Source organism: Cyprinodon variegatus, unplaced genomic scaffold, assembly GCF_000732505.1.
Source record: "Cyprinodon variegatus isolate N-32 unplaced genomic scaffold, C_variegatus-1.0 Scaffold985, whole genome shotgun sequence".
NCBI lineage: Eukaryota > Metazoa > Chordata > Actinopteri > Cyprinodontiformes > Cyprinodontidae > Cyprinodon > Cyprinodon variegatus.
The window spans coordinates 150,100-164,802 of record NW_015151438.1 but is presented as its reverse complement, the minus strand read 5'-3'; the positions used below and the strand labels follow the sequence as shown (position 1 = coordinate 164,802).

Sequence of the window (14,703 nt, the reverse complement as noted above, 5' to 3'; positions counted from 1 at the left end):
GATGGATGGATGGATGGATGGATGGATGGATGGATGGATGGATGGATGGATGGATGGATGGATGGATGGATGGATGGATGGATGAGGCCTTTGAAACATACAGCTATTAACATCTAGAACAACTCACTGAAAAACTGCCAATGAGTTTCTGCAACATTTAATTTCCTTTCGGGATAATTGAAGTATTTTTGAACGAAATTGGGAATTAATCCTTCTCAAAAACGTAACCTTTCTGAAATATCACAAACTATGCTTAAAAGCCAGGTCTGTGCCTGGGATTCAACCCTATTTTTTATGCATAGGGTGATCCCTAACCTTAGGGGTAGATTTGTTATCTTCTCCTTGCATAAGAAACTTTCAAAATCTATTTTCAGTGCCCCATGATAATTTTACTTAGGAAAAACTAAACTTTAACCAACAAAACACTAATAATATCACTAATATTGATAATTTCACTTTCCTGCTGATAATTATGTATTCTCATATAGCAATAGAAAGAAACATGCCATTTACTATCTTCTTTTTTCATTTAAACTCTTCTGTATCTTCAATAGTTGTGGATTGTGACTACATTATTTTATGTATTTATTTATCTTTTAAGTGTCCTGTCTTGATGCCAAAAAGAGCCCAACAGATTTTGCTTTCTCAAGTGGAGCAGTAGGGCTATCGCCATGGTGTTCCGCTTGATTTATGCATATAAATAGCTTTATTATACTTATGCAGGGAGTTTTACACATTATACAGACACTGCAATGTAAGTAGAACAGAAGAGGAAAAACAGAAAAAAAGGAGAAAAGATGAAAGAAAGAGGAGATCACGATAAAACATCTTCAGTCTGCTTCATCACCTGCAAAGAGATGTAAAAAGAACAGCACAAAGAAGGGACATGGTACGAGACATACAATAAAGTAACACCTAGATACTATCGCTGAAGTATAAGTAGTTTTATTTAATCTGACATGTATACTGTGTTACCTGAAGATAAGAATATGGGCTTTCTGTATGGAAGTGAATCTCTGGAATCGATTGTGACTACATTAAACTAGAGATTAAAACCGAAGAGCTCGAATAGCTTATGAAAATGTTACAAATAAAGAAAAGACTTTGGCTAAACAGCGCTGGTTTTCTCATTACAGACTTAAGTCCAGTGAATAAACAAATAATATTCATCCCTTGTTTATAGTTGTAATATCTCTACATCTGTGTTTATTCTGCTGTTGAGTCAGGTTCTTTAAGCTTGTATCTGCCAGCCGTTTGTCCGCCTGGCATGGCTGACGTGATAATTCACAGGTAATCCCTCCCGCTGCCAATCGTTGGCTTCTAACCAGAGTTCAATCAACAGATGGGACCTGGTGGCTTAGCCCTTTAAAGGCAGGAAGGAGAGGCGAGACACCGGCATAGAAGCGTACACAGCAGCACAGATAGAGGTGGTTTACACGCTGCCTTAGACAAAGAAAAACAGCCCTAAGAGTCTATTTCGAAGCTTAAACATCTTGACTCTTCGGAGCGATCGAGCAAGAACAATGACTGTTATCAAACATGGCAGACCGTAAGTAAACAACTTAGGACAGCTGGTAGTCTTTGTAGGTTGTGTGACACATTTCAGGCTTGTGTGGATTTTTTAACCATTTCAGATAGCAGAGACAGTGACAGAGATGTGGAAGTTCATATACTTTAAAACATCTCTTAAGTTGATTAAACAGAAATCAAAGCTGGTGTGTCTGATTGATTTGAAACCTGGGCTTTATCAGCTTGTCTCACATAAAATGGATAATCCTGATTTGCACTTTTGATTCCATGATGAATGCTCAATGATTGATATACATGTTGTCATGATCTGGTGATATAGATTTTTGGTTGTTTTCAGGTTTTTACTTTGGGTTTTCAGATACACTCTGATTTAAATCATCTTTTGTTTACAAGTTATTAGTTTAATTTGCCTTAAGTGTCATAAATTTATTTTCTAGCTACATTGAAGACTTGTTTTATCTGGTTATCTAGTTACTTCTGTCCATACCTGCTCCCAATCAGTCGATTACTCCATTCATTGTTCTGTTTGGCATATATACTCCTCCTCTGCACTTACTCTTTCCAGGATTCTCTTCACTCCCGCTTTAAGCTCTGTGTTCCCCTTTGTTCTGGTTCCTTGATTAGTTATTTCTGGATTCATGCTTGTGTTGCTACCACCATTATTAAATCTGCAAGAACTCGCAGCAGCTTCTGTCTCTGCATTTGGGTCCTCTACAAAACTCCACCCATCCTGACAGTAGAATCCAGCCAGAAAGAACCCAGCAGAGCCCATCTGGAAGGAGCAGCTGGCTCTCCTACAGCAAGAACCACAACAACAGAATGCACAACGAGGCCATTTCATGACCTCATTCTCCAATCAGCTAAGCCTCCTTGTCGAGCAGATTGAGAAGTTTCAATGCTCTTCTCACCACCTAACATGGATCCGGATCAGTCACCATCTCAGTTGAGAGAAATATATTTTGCTCAATCTGACATCACCACTGCTTCTCCTCTACTCAACTCCTCACATCAGGTCCCCCACAACTCAGGGAGTCTCACTTATGGAATTTTTTTTATGGGGAAAGAGAATTTTTTCCATGTCATGCTACCTCCATCAGCTCACTGTCATTCCGCTGTTCCACAGCCTGTAGCTCCCTGTCAGCCATCTGCTACAGAGTTATGGCACCTCAGTGAACCCTCTTCTGAGCCTGTTGTTTTCCATCCATGTTGGACCTTTCCTTGAGTCACATCATTGTGGACATTCTCCCAGCTGTGGACGTTCCTCATCTCCAAGGCGCCTCCGTGGTCGTTCCTTGTGTCCAAGGCCCCTCAGTTGGTATTCCTCATCTCCAAGGCCCATCGGGGGGGGGGGGGCGTTTCTCATCTCCGAGGCCCCTCCCTGGTCTTTCCACATCTCCACATCCCCAAAGTGTGCGTCCCCATCTCCATGGGCCCAACTTGGGCGCTTCTAATCTCAACAACCCCTTATTGGGCTCTTCTCGTCTGTAAGACCCTCCTTGGGCATCCGTCTCCATCTCTGGTGCCTCTTGGTGGGTCTTAAGCTGCGTTGCCTCTTGATGGGTTCCTGTGCCACAGTCACCGGCCTCCAAGACTCTTTCTTCGTCGTCGCCTCCTAGAGACTCTGCTTTGTCGTCGCCCACTCATGTTGGGTTGTTTTATTTTGGACTCTGGTTTGTTGTTTCTTTAGCCCCTGGACTTGTAGGGTGTCTGGTTTTACTTTTTTACTGTTTTTTCAGTTACACTTTGATTCATATCATTCTGTATTTTCTACTCATAAGTTTCATTTCCCTTTAGTGTCATTTTAGTTATTTTCTAGATATCCCTGTTTTCTTCCCTTGTTGCTCTCTGTTTCCCCTTAAGGTATGTTCAGACAGCCCGCGGTGGCTTTGATTGCCGCAGTGGATTCACATAGAATTCCTAAATGAACGGGGAATGTGAAGGGTGGGGAATGCATTTTTATTCAATTTAGAGTGTATTGGGGGATAGACTCTGAGTGATCTAAAAAATATCTTTAATACCGGTATTTCTGAAACATCAGCACAGAACTCTTTTTTACTTTTTTTATTTTTACAAATTAGCATGTTAAAAGCACAATCCTGCACTTAAGAAGCAATAACCATTCAGTCTATTTGCTGAGGGGTTTTTTTCCTTGTCAGTGGCGTGTCATGCAGCTTCATGTAGCTGAAGCCTGTCCTATTTAATGATGCGGTCCAGGGTGTAAACAGAGTGCATCTGAAATGCAGAGCAGTGAATTACCTGTGGCGCTCCTGTGTGAACGCACCATAACGCTCCTTGCCCCCTACCTTCCTTCTAGCTACTTCTGTTCACCCCTGCTCCCAATCAATTGATAACTCCATTTATTGTACTGTCTGCCATATATACTCCTCCTCTGCAGTTACTCTTTGCTGGATTCTCTTCATTCCCGCCATAAGCTCTGTGTTCCTTGATTAGTTATTTCTGGATTTATACATCTGTTGCCACCACTTTAATTATTAAACCTGCAAGAAACCACCTCAGCCTCCGTCTCTGCATTTGGGTCCTCTACAAACCTCCACCCGTTCTGATACATGGTTAGTTTGTGTTTTTATTAAGTAATCTTTCAATAGATCCTTGTCAGAAACATCTGATGATCATTCCGAATGTTTGGTGATTCAGTTTAACCCTAAAATTAGAACATTAATGGTGTGATCTGGATCAATTATAAGACAGTATGTCTGGTTGCAGCATCTGCTCCTGTCTTCCGCATGTCCTCAGAAGTCCTTAACCTGGTGACACGTATTGAACCGGAGGCAGGCATATGCTGCTCTCAGCTGCAGCTCAATCCTTTTTACATGTGACTAATCGGAAAAGGCCTGTCCATGTGCAGAGCTGACCCAGCCAATCAGTCCTGTAACAGCTGTGGATTAATGTCTGTGTTTTATTTTTTCCCCTTTCTTTCAGAGTGCCAACAGTTCCAGTAAAGAACCTAAATGGATCCAGCCCTGTGCATCCTGCCCTGGCAGGTAAAAAAAATATACATACCACCTCATCAGAGATGTTAAACTGATCTACTTGGAGAAAAAAAATTAAAAATAACTCAAGAGGCCATTAATACACAAGCATGTCACATTTTTCTTTGTATTTCTGTTAGTGAATCAAATTATTTTTGCATCCGCTTAATAAAAATTCACCACTTCGTTTCACATAAAACGCTGAATTAAAAATATTAATGTTTCTGCTAAGAACATGGGATATATCTAAAAAAGTGTAAGGTGAATAAGTACTTCTGTCCTGGTATTTTATTGAGGAGTTAGTTGTCAGGATGAACGTAAACATTACCTCCCTCCACTGGCTGTTCACAGGTATTACAGGCATCCTGATGAGTGCAGCAGGACTTCCTGTCTGCCTCACCCGCCCTCCTAAGCTGGTACTCCACCCCCCACCTGTCAGCAAGAGTGACATCAAACCTGTGCCCGGCTTGGGCCACTGCTGCCGCAAGACCACAAAGAAGCAGGCCCGGAAAGGTAGGCCTCTTGGTTGACTGATGTGGCATTTCAGCTGATAACAACCACGGCTGATATTTTTTGTTTTTTTATATTTTAGGCAAGACTCCAGAGGAAGTGGTGAAGCGATACCTTCAAAAAGTCCGTAATCCTCCTGAGGAGGTGAGTCGTCTGTGTATGTGTGAAAAAAAAAAAGAGTTTTTCTTTAATTGTTGTGATCTAAGGATGTTCTGAGTTGACACAATAGTAAAAGTGATATAAAGCTAATGTAAGCTGAACTCTTCTCATTCATATCTCTGTCGGCGCTTTGGTTTAAGGTGATCCCAGCGCAAATACAGCTGTTTAAATAGAGACAAATAATTGCATTTGCAACATAATCGCAATTTAATGAAACACAATATTCAAATCGCAAAGTCACTCAATTTTGATCATATTACACTTACAGGTGCAGTGAAGGATTTTCACAAATGTTTGTGAAAAAAAACACCCACGTGTGAGAGCATGCACAAGCATATTTTCTCCTCTTGCACGCTCTGTTTAAAAGTTTCTTTTTTCACTGCTCATACAGACTTACTTTCCCAAAGAAGATGTGCAATTTTTTCACTATGTCAGACTCACCACCTGTAAGTGAAAATGTGGACGAGCACGTAGGACGGCCTTATGTAAACATATCACCAGAATTATTGACAGTTAGGAGGACCACTTATTTTGATGATCCACCCGGAAATAAAATATCATCCTCTATACTTTTAAATACATCACAAAGCATTTATGAAGCATCGCCTGATATGTAAACTGTTGATTAAGGACACGTTTCTATTGATTTTTTTTTGTAGAATTTATGAACAAAATGAATCAAAACAAACACTTTTGTACTGTTTCTATAATGAGAGCTTTGAGAGTTGATAAATGAATGATGGTACATGTCCATTTGTTTTTCAAAAAGAACATCCTCAACAAGAGTAGGACACTGAATTTCTCACTCTGGTGGGGTGTGGGGTGAGGGTGTGGGTGACTCTGGATAAGCAAGTTCTCAAGATAATGAAAAAGGTGAAATCCTAAAATAAAAGATCCTTATTCTTGGTGTTACTGCAAAGGAAAATCAAATGAAATCACAATATTGTTGGAAAATAATAAATAATAAATAAATCTTGATTTTTGACAAAATATTTACGCTCTAATAGAGACTGAAAAGATTTCACCAAACAAGCACCATGGCACCAAGGGATGATTGTTCTGAAATTATTTAAAGATGAAATTTGTGGTTTTAAATCCATAAAATTCAATTAAAAAAAAAGGTTTTAGAAATAGGAAGCGTTTTAAAATTTGAAGTTGGACTTTATTTCACCTGTTCTGTATCATTTATCAGTGGGCTTGGATTTATGATACAAACTTGACTCATCTCCATTATCAGGACTGCACCATCTGCATGGAGGCCCTATCGGGACCTTCAGGCTACAAGGGTCCTGGCGTGGGTGGCATCTCCCGAGCTGAGTCGGTGGGCCGCTTGGCGCAGTGTGGCCACCAGTACCACCTCCAGTGCCTCGTCGCCATGTACAACAATGGCAATAAGGATGGCAGCTTGCAGTGCCCCACCTGCAAGACCATCTATGGAGTCAAGACAGGCAACCAGCCCCCAGGCAAGATGGAGTACCACGTCATCCCGCACTCGCTGCCTGGCCATCCAGACTGTAAAACCATCCGGATAATCTACAACATCCCTCCTGGTATCCAGGTAAGGATCACATCATAACTGCAAAGCAGAAAAATAATCATGAGTTTTTTTTCTTTTGCTCATGCTTCTTTGTATGTTGTGTACTTTCAGGGCCCTGAGCACCCAAATCCAGGAAAACCGTTCACAGCGCGTGGATTCCCCAGACACTGTTATCTCCCTGACAGCGACAAGGGTCGCAAGGTAAACTAAGACTTTATCACTTAGAAGATAACCTAGTGACCTGATTTTATTTCCTAGACTTATTTCTTTTTTCCCCTCAGGTTCTGAGGCTGCTCCTGGTAGCGTGGGATCGCAGGCTCATCTTCTCCGTGGGAACGTCCAGCACAACCGGTGAGTCTGACACAGTGATCTGGAACGAGGTGCACCACAAGACAGAGTTCGGCTCCAACCTCACCGGCCACGGCTACCCTGATCCGGGTCACCTGGACAACGTGCTGGAGGAGCTGAGGGCTCAGGGCATCACTGAGGAGGAGTGCCTACACAGAGACTAAGCTGGAAGATGCTTGGAGCACAAACAACATGATAAAAGAAGACCTTTGAACTATTTTTCTGATAAAGGGAACCGATTGATTGTGAATTAACTGTTCAGAGACTCTGCAGGAATAGTTTCAGCTTCAGAGGCACACTTTTTCTCCCCCTGTTTCTGATGCAGAAAAAGAATTAAGGTCACAGGGCTTATGTAAGTCCATAAAAAACAAACACCAGTCTTTTTACTACTGAGAGGACATCATTAGAGAAAGGCTTCATAAGAATGTAACTGAGAATTTCAGTCATTTCTGACGTGTTTACTGCTGTTGCTGCTTTGTTGGACTCGGAGAGGAATTTTAAAGAAGGTAAATGCTTTTGTTTTTTGTTTCCAAGTCCTAGTCAGCAAAGCCAGTTGTATTAAACCAAGTGTTTAAAAGGATTTCTGAGCATGGATGTTTGCTGACCTCTGGTGGTACGTTTTTAAAACTACCCCCCTTTTCTTTTTCCTCTTTTTTTTTTGTCTAATTTATAAATGTATTCTTATATATTGCAAATACTTGATATATGATGTTGGCTACATTCATTCTTGTTTTTATATTTTAACTACTAATATGATATATGTTGTATCACTGTGTTCTTTCATTGGTTTATGCCGATGATGTGCTGATGTACAAAAGTCTATGTTCTTTATAAACAGCCATTTTCAGGATTTTGTATTTTGACAAGCTCACAAATGGACATTCCCTAACCATTTATGGCTCAGAGTATGTGTGATTTTTAAAAGCATTCGTCGTCTTGTTCAGGACTGAAAGAGGAAAGCCTTGAATCGTGGATTATAGTCCCTTCAGGGGGGGGGAACAAATTCCCCAAAAAACTAGGATTAAGACCCCCTCCCTTCCTGAGCTTGTATTTGCACAGAGCTTTCTACTGAGCATCAGAGGAAATTAAGATAATAGTTTTAGTGTCTAAGACCCCAAAAGACACCAGCCTTTAGTCACAGTGCAGATTTCTGTTTTCTTATGTTCACTTTTCATCATATAAAACATGCAAAAAGACTATCATGAGGTGGATTTGATTTTGGCCAAAGTGAGTTTGCATTCAGTGGACTGTTTTACTGTGAGGAATGTTGGGATATACTAACGAGGGTCAACATTTATACTTTATGTGTGTTTTATGTGGAGAATAATAAATTGAACTGTTTTCTAAGATTCAGAGAGCAAACTACCCTTGTTTTGTACAAATAAGTGTCTGCTGATGTATCAGAGCTTAGGATTACATTTATAGGGAGACTTCTTGTAAACGCTCCCAAACTGGCTTGCAAGATCATGCTAAGTATCCATGGAAGATTATCGATTTTTGTGTTTGGCAAACTTTTTCTTTCATTTGCTGTTTGTTTTTGGTCTCTTATCCTGCTAGAAAACCAAGTAATGACTTGTTTAAAAAAATTATGGCAGGTTTCAATTGAAAATGTCCTGGCACAGTTCACAATTTCAGTCACTATAACACGGTTCCATCTAGAAACAAACAATCCAACAGGTAGGTCCTCCTTCTGAACTTAGAGTGGGCATAAGGCTGATTTTTATTTTAGATTTTTTTTCATACATGGTATTCATTAAGCCCAAACCCACCTTCAGTATCAATTCAGTATCGGCCACCCCACCGATATTTAACCCGATATTTGATCAGCTTCTGAGTTTCTAAAGTCTAAAAAAAAAAAAACACTACTTCTTCTTCTTCCTCAAAAACTTCTTTTTTACAGACTTAAAAACTTTTAAAGATGAGGGAAAAAATATTTATAAATTAAAATATCACAATATCTTCATATGCTGATATATTGCCATTTAAAAACACCATATCAATCTCTTTTACTAATGAAATATTGCTATATGTCATCGTTATGCTACGAAATCCCCCGAAAATTCACGAGATTTTGCCATATTTTCATATGTTAATATATTGACACGGTATCGATCTATTTTACTAACAAAATCTCACAAGAATTTGCAAAATATCACGAGAGTTTGTAACAGAACGATGAAATTTCACGAGATTTTGAAAGTAAAATAGATCGATACCGCGTTTTTAAAAATCAATTTGATATCAGCATATGAAAATATATTTGAGTATATTATTTTTCAAAGTGTCAGAAATGGATAACAAAACTGCTATTTTCAATGACTACTTATTTTTGTCCAGCTTTAACATCGCTATCGATATCGGTTATCGGCTACATGAGTTTTAAAATATCGGCATATCGGATATCGGCCAAAATCCCAATATCGTGCATCCCTAGTTTAAACAATAAAGTAAACAATAGTATAAACAAGTACACTTGTCTATACTATTGGTAAATATATAAAATATAGTTTAGAATAAGTAAACTGTGCACAGCCTGATTTTAAGTATGAAGTTAGTGCACTTTTAGTATACTTGAATAAACACATTTTTGTTAAGGGATTTTCCATTTAGGACACACCAAAAGTGTCCCCAAACCCCCCCAAACATTGTCTGAGGCCCACACCACAGATGTCTCTTTATATTTAAATGAGGGGCCGGAGATCCTTTTACACTAATTCTATTAAATTTGGTTTATTTATATAGTGCCAAATTCCCAAACACATGACGTCTCAAGGAAAATAAAACTATAATTAAATCATGCAGGTTCCAACTCAAATACATGCTTCCCACACTGATCATAGTAATCAAACAATTCAATTCATAAATACTTTATTAACACCAAAGGGAAATGAAATCTTCAATGTTGTTGTTGTTCGAGTTGTAGTACGTGTTAATCATAAAGAGGAAGGAGTCCTTGTTGACCATAAAGCTCTGCATTTTATCAGGATTTTTCCTAGAAGGATTGTTCCTAGAACAGAGCAGATCTTTTTCAGCTTTTCTAGGTCAAACATGCTCAGTTTTTCCTCTTTTCTTTTACACTGGACAGAACTGGAGGTCCCCCCCCCCAAGAAACGTGAATATTGTAAGTATAATCTAAAAGTATATCTTGTACGGAGGTCACAGTCGATGCGGCTATCACAGGTTTGAGTCAAGGCTAATGTTTTCCCCCCACTCTCTGTCTGGGGTTATTAAAATAACAGATGAAATAAGATATAAAAGATATAAGTCATCTAAATATAATATAAAAACAAAATAAACATAAAGGCCACTAGGCTCTAAAGAAATAGCCAGAGGACCACAGCATTATAGGAACACTGCCATACTTAACAGCAGGTATGAGGTGCTTTTACACCTCATGTTTCATTTGAGACCCGTAAAGATCTCACATGAAACGCAGGCCTGTCATGATTGGTATCTCCAGATCCCGACAAGGCCAAAGTAACAAATATACGCTGCTATACTAAATGGAAGAATAACACATCTTACCTGAGATTGACAGGTGTCTCAAGGATTGGATGATTTTTGTCAAGAATGACGAAGTGCTGCTTTTTTTACCTTTGATTTTCTTTTGACTCCGCTTATGTATAAACACTAAGTTAGTATGTTAACTTTATTCTTCCATATCTGTAAAAGGAAATCAACACAAACAGCTGTTTTAGTTTTTACATTGAATTTTATTGTTCGCTTTTCTTTTTCATACAAGTACTGTCACAGAAATATTTGCATACAAACAGATACATCGGGTGTAAAGATGGGGCTTGTTAGACATGTCTTTATGGATTCACACCAGTGGCAGTGATTTTCGCTTTTCTAGAGAGAATGTTTTCCAGGAAAACCTTTAAATGAGTTTTTGAATAAGTTTGCTCAGATGTCCGGATGACTGTATGAGCAGATCAGGATGAAGGCCAGAAGCAAAACAGAATATACCCAAGGAAGTTTCAGCATATATTCAATAAGCTGCTATCAGCATTGTTACTTCAAAGGAATAAATTTCAATCTTATACCTCAAGGACTTTCTACCCCGCTTTAAGGCAAAATAAAAACCTTCAAAGTTAATTTCTTCAGATGATTATCCATGGATGTTTAGAGTGTGCTAAAGTTCTCAAACATCAAAATACATAAAGGCTTAATTTTTATAGAGTAAATTATGACATGGTTGAACTGTTCTAGTAGGCTTTAAGTTTATCAAATAATTCCAGTTCCTACTAAAAAACAAGGTTAATTAGACATTGAAAACCAGGAACTGAGAATGGTTGAACTTTGTGGATAGAATAAAGTGGCAAGATTAAAAAAGAGGCTAGAGTGGAGTAATTCTCAGCTTTTTTGCTCTGAAGTCACTGCCGAACACCACAGATAATAATCTTTTTGTTGTACCATTACAACCCTTTTTTAGGCATGCATTTCAGCAAAGGGAAACACTGCATACTTATAGATAACTTAATACTAAAAACAGCAGCTTTATGGTGCTCAAACTTAGTAATACTAGGGCATAATAAAGTATTTAGTTTCACGGTTTATAAACAGAACAAAAAATATTTTTACAAAAACGTTTTTTGGCAGTACTATCACACATTGATGTAGAGCTAGGAGTTCATGTGGGCCATCGTCCCTACATGCTTTGTATCAAACATCATATGCTTAGCTATCTTGTTGGATAAAAATTAGGGGCGCATTCCCAGTTAGTATTTAGACTTAAGTAGAAGTTTTCATTTTAAATTGGGAGAACAAGGAGGACACGGCAACAACTGCTACTTTTAACACCTTTTATTTAGGAGAAGACCTTTTAACCAAAGAGGTTACCTGATTCTACTGTTGCGTTCAGACCGCACGCTGCTGAAGCAGCCGAGCAGCTGGTTCACATGCAAAGTCAATGGTTGACGTGCATCAAGGGGCATCTAAAGGTCCTGAAGCGTGTTTCGTGCAGCAGGAGCACCACATGAGCGCCTATGAGCTTATGAGCATCTGACACGCTTGACACGCTTCACAAGCAGCAGCTGCTGGAGTTGGAAAAATTTTACTTTTGCTGCTCGACGCGCCACATCAACCAATCAGAGAAGCTGATCTGGGAGATGGCAGCGAGACAGACTCAGCGTTACTAATGCAGATCACTATGATCACTCCTCTAAATTATTGCCTAAATTAAATTAAAATGTTGAAACCTTCCAGCAAAATATGTTCACTTTTATTATTCTTGTGCATGCAGTTTGGATTACGTACATGAAAAATGCTAACATCTCCTTCCAGCCGCCACAAACAGTAGCAAAAACCTCCAAGAGGTCAGCGGGCCAGAGGATGCTGTTGAAGGGGATTTCCAGTGACAGCGCACTGCTGGTGTACGTGAGTTTCGTGCTGGATATGATCTTGATGAACTGACTGCACAGATGAAGTTTTCAGGTGGACTTTCTTACTTAAAAACATATCAAAACTACTTTTCAATTCAGTTTATTAATATAGCGCCAATTCACAACACATGTCATCTCAAGGCACTTTACAGAGACAATTAAACCAGCTCATACAGTCAAATTGATTCAAAGTTTTCTATCTAAGAACAAACAGTTGATTGCATCGACTCATTGACTCAAAGACAATCCCTCACACTAAGCACGCTTGTAGTGACAGTGGTGAGGAAAAACTCCCTTTTAACAGGAAGAAACCCCCAGCAGAACTAGATTCAGTGTGAGCGGCCATCTGCCGAGGCCGACTGGGGTTCATGGAGACAGAAGCAGACATAGAAAAAGAAGCAGAGATACAAAAGACAACTATAAACCAGGTCCACAGGCGGCCCCATCCAGGAAACACACACCAAGACGAGCCCTGAACCAGCTCCCATGTCAGAAGATAAAGAGAACACATTCAGCCAGTCACAGTCAGAGAAACAGGCCTACTCTGAAAAACAGGCTGATCTCGAACATCTTTTTACCCCCTTATAACAGCAAATATAGCAATGCCGCTCTCTGCCATTGACCAAGGGAGCAGCAGAAGCATCAGACGCACCTGTACACACTACACTGGATGCGATTAAGGAGCATCAAAGATGCACTTGAGGCGCGTCGGACCTTAATGAGTAGAAGCATCAAAAATGAAGCAGCAAAAGCTTCTTTTTCTGCTTCCAGTGCTTGCAGTCTGAACGTAGCATAGGCAATCAAAGTTTACTTTCAATTAACTTTGAAAGACCATTGCTTTGCTTCTTAACAACCTGCAGATTTTTATCAGACAAAACGTTTCAATTTTTTTCAGTTTAAAACCAAACAAACATGACAATCTGTATAACGTGTGTAGTTGAGTGTAAGCACTATAGCAAGATTATGTAGATCATCACCAATCCCGATTTCTGCCTCTCATGATGAGCAGTTTATCTGCCGATTAGTCTGGCTTCTGGATTAGCTGGCAGGATTACTTCCACCTTAATAAATGAGGAATCTCCAGAAGCAACTAAACACAATTATAAAGAACCCCAGCCTTCAAGATGATTCGGCTTTGGTAATGAGACAGACATGGTATAAATTGTGAAAAAATGAGGGAGATGGCAGCTTTACATTAGCCTCTGCTGCAAAACGACCAAAATTACTTTGCACCAAAAAGCTTTCAAATAAACTTTCTTTTGCTTCTGCAGTGACAGAGCTTTGCTTTAAGCAGCTGCTGTGATGCATTAATATGAGGAAGGGGTAAGCGAATCCATCAGGCTGCATGATGTCTTAAAAAAAAGAAGCAGATGGGTTAAGGATCTAATCAGGCCACTCCTTGGTTAAGCCAGACCGACAGTAACTAGTGGCACTAATACAAATGAAGTGATAATGAATGACTTGCATTACAGCAGCTATCTTTTTAGAGAGAGGTGCAGCAAATGCAACACTAGTGTTTTATCTCAATTTTAGGCAGAGAAGGAAACGAAGATGAGAGGAACATTAACGAGAGGAAGATAATAAAAGAGTAAATTAAGGCTGTGTAGTTTTGCAGAGAACTCGAGGCAGAGGGGGGGCAGGGGGGTCTCAACTGGTCAGAGAAACCCCTCCTGCAGGGCTTTATTGTCTACCACCCACGGCTGTGCAAAGAAAGCTGATTAGAGAGGACAGAGGGCTGTGTTACGCTGCAGCCAATCGCACCATGTTGCCATCTTTGCCTCATGTCTCTCTCTGTAAATTTCCGCCTTCGGAGATTCAAACTTGCCAGTAAAATGACTTCCTTTTAATCTCAGGATCTTAACTGCAAATTGCTTCAACTCTCTGCATAAATCCAGATGCAGAAAATCCACCCTCCCAGCAGCTTCTGAAAACATCTTGTCTATTATTAAAAGCTTTTAAATGGAGCAGCGTGTTGGCTGACTACCAAATCCACCGCCTCGTTGCCAGGGAAACACACATTCATGGTAGCTCTTTTTTTTTTTTCTTTTACCACCCCTCCCTTTTTCCTCCCCTGGAGGATCATATTTCAAGAGTGTCAGCAATCCGGTGTGCTCACACTGCTGCCTTTCAGCTAAAAGCTTTTTGTGCTGCCAGTGGAGCAGAATGGAGGGCAAAAGAGAGAGGATGGGAGTGGTTAGCAAAGAGGGGAGGGAGCCAGGGGGATAAAAAGGGCCCTCTCTCACCGTTG

General features: G+C 39.8%; 1 protein-coding gene across 1 annotated transcript in view; it reads left to right on the top strand.

Moving 5' to 3' along the window:
• The window catches only part of LOC107100534 (E3 ubiquitin-protein ligase DTX4-like), a 21,593-nt gene extending 13,187 nt beyond the window's left edge, over positions 1-8,406 (top strand). The window contains exons 4-9 of the mRNA XM_015399053.1: positions 4,471-4,532; positions 4,872-5,033; positions 5,113-5,174; positions 6,427-6,747; positions 6,838-6,927; positions 7,008-8,406. Of these exons, the coding sequence (XP_015254539.1) occupies positions 4,471-4,532; positions 4,872-5,033; positions 5,113-5,174; positions 6,427-6,747; positions 6,838-6,927; positions 7,008-7,238 (928 nt within the window). The 3' untranslated portion in view covers positions 7,239-8,406. The remainder of the gene's footprint in view (positions 1-4,470; positions 4,533-4,871; positions 5,034-5,112; positions 5,175-6,426; positions 6,748-6,837; positions 6,928-7,007) is intronic.
• The last annotated feature ends 6,297 nt before the right edge of the window (positions 8,407-14,703 follow it).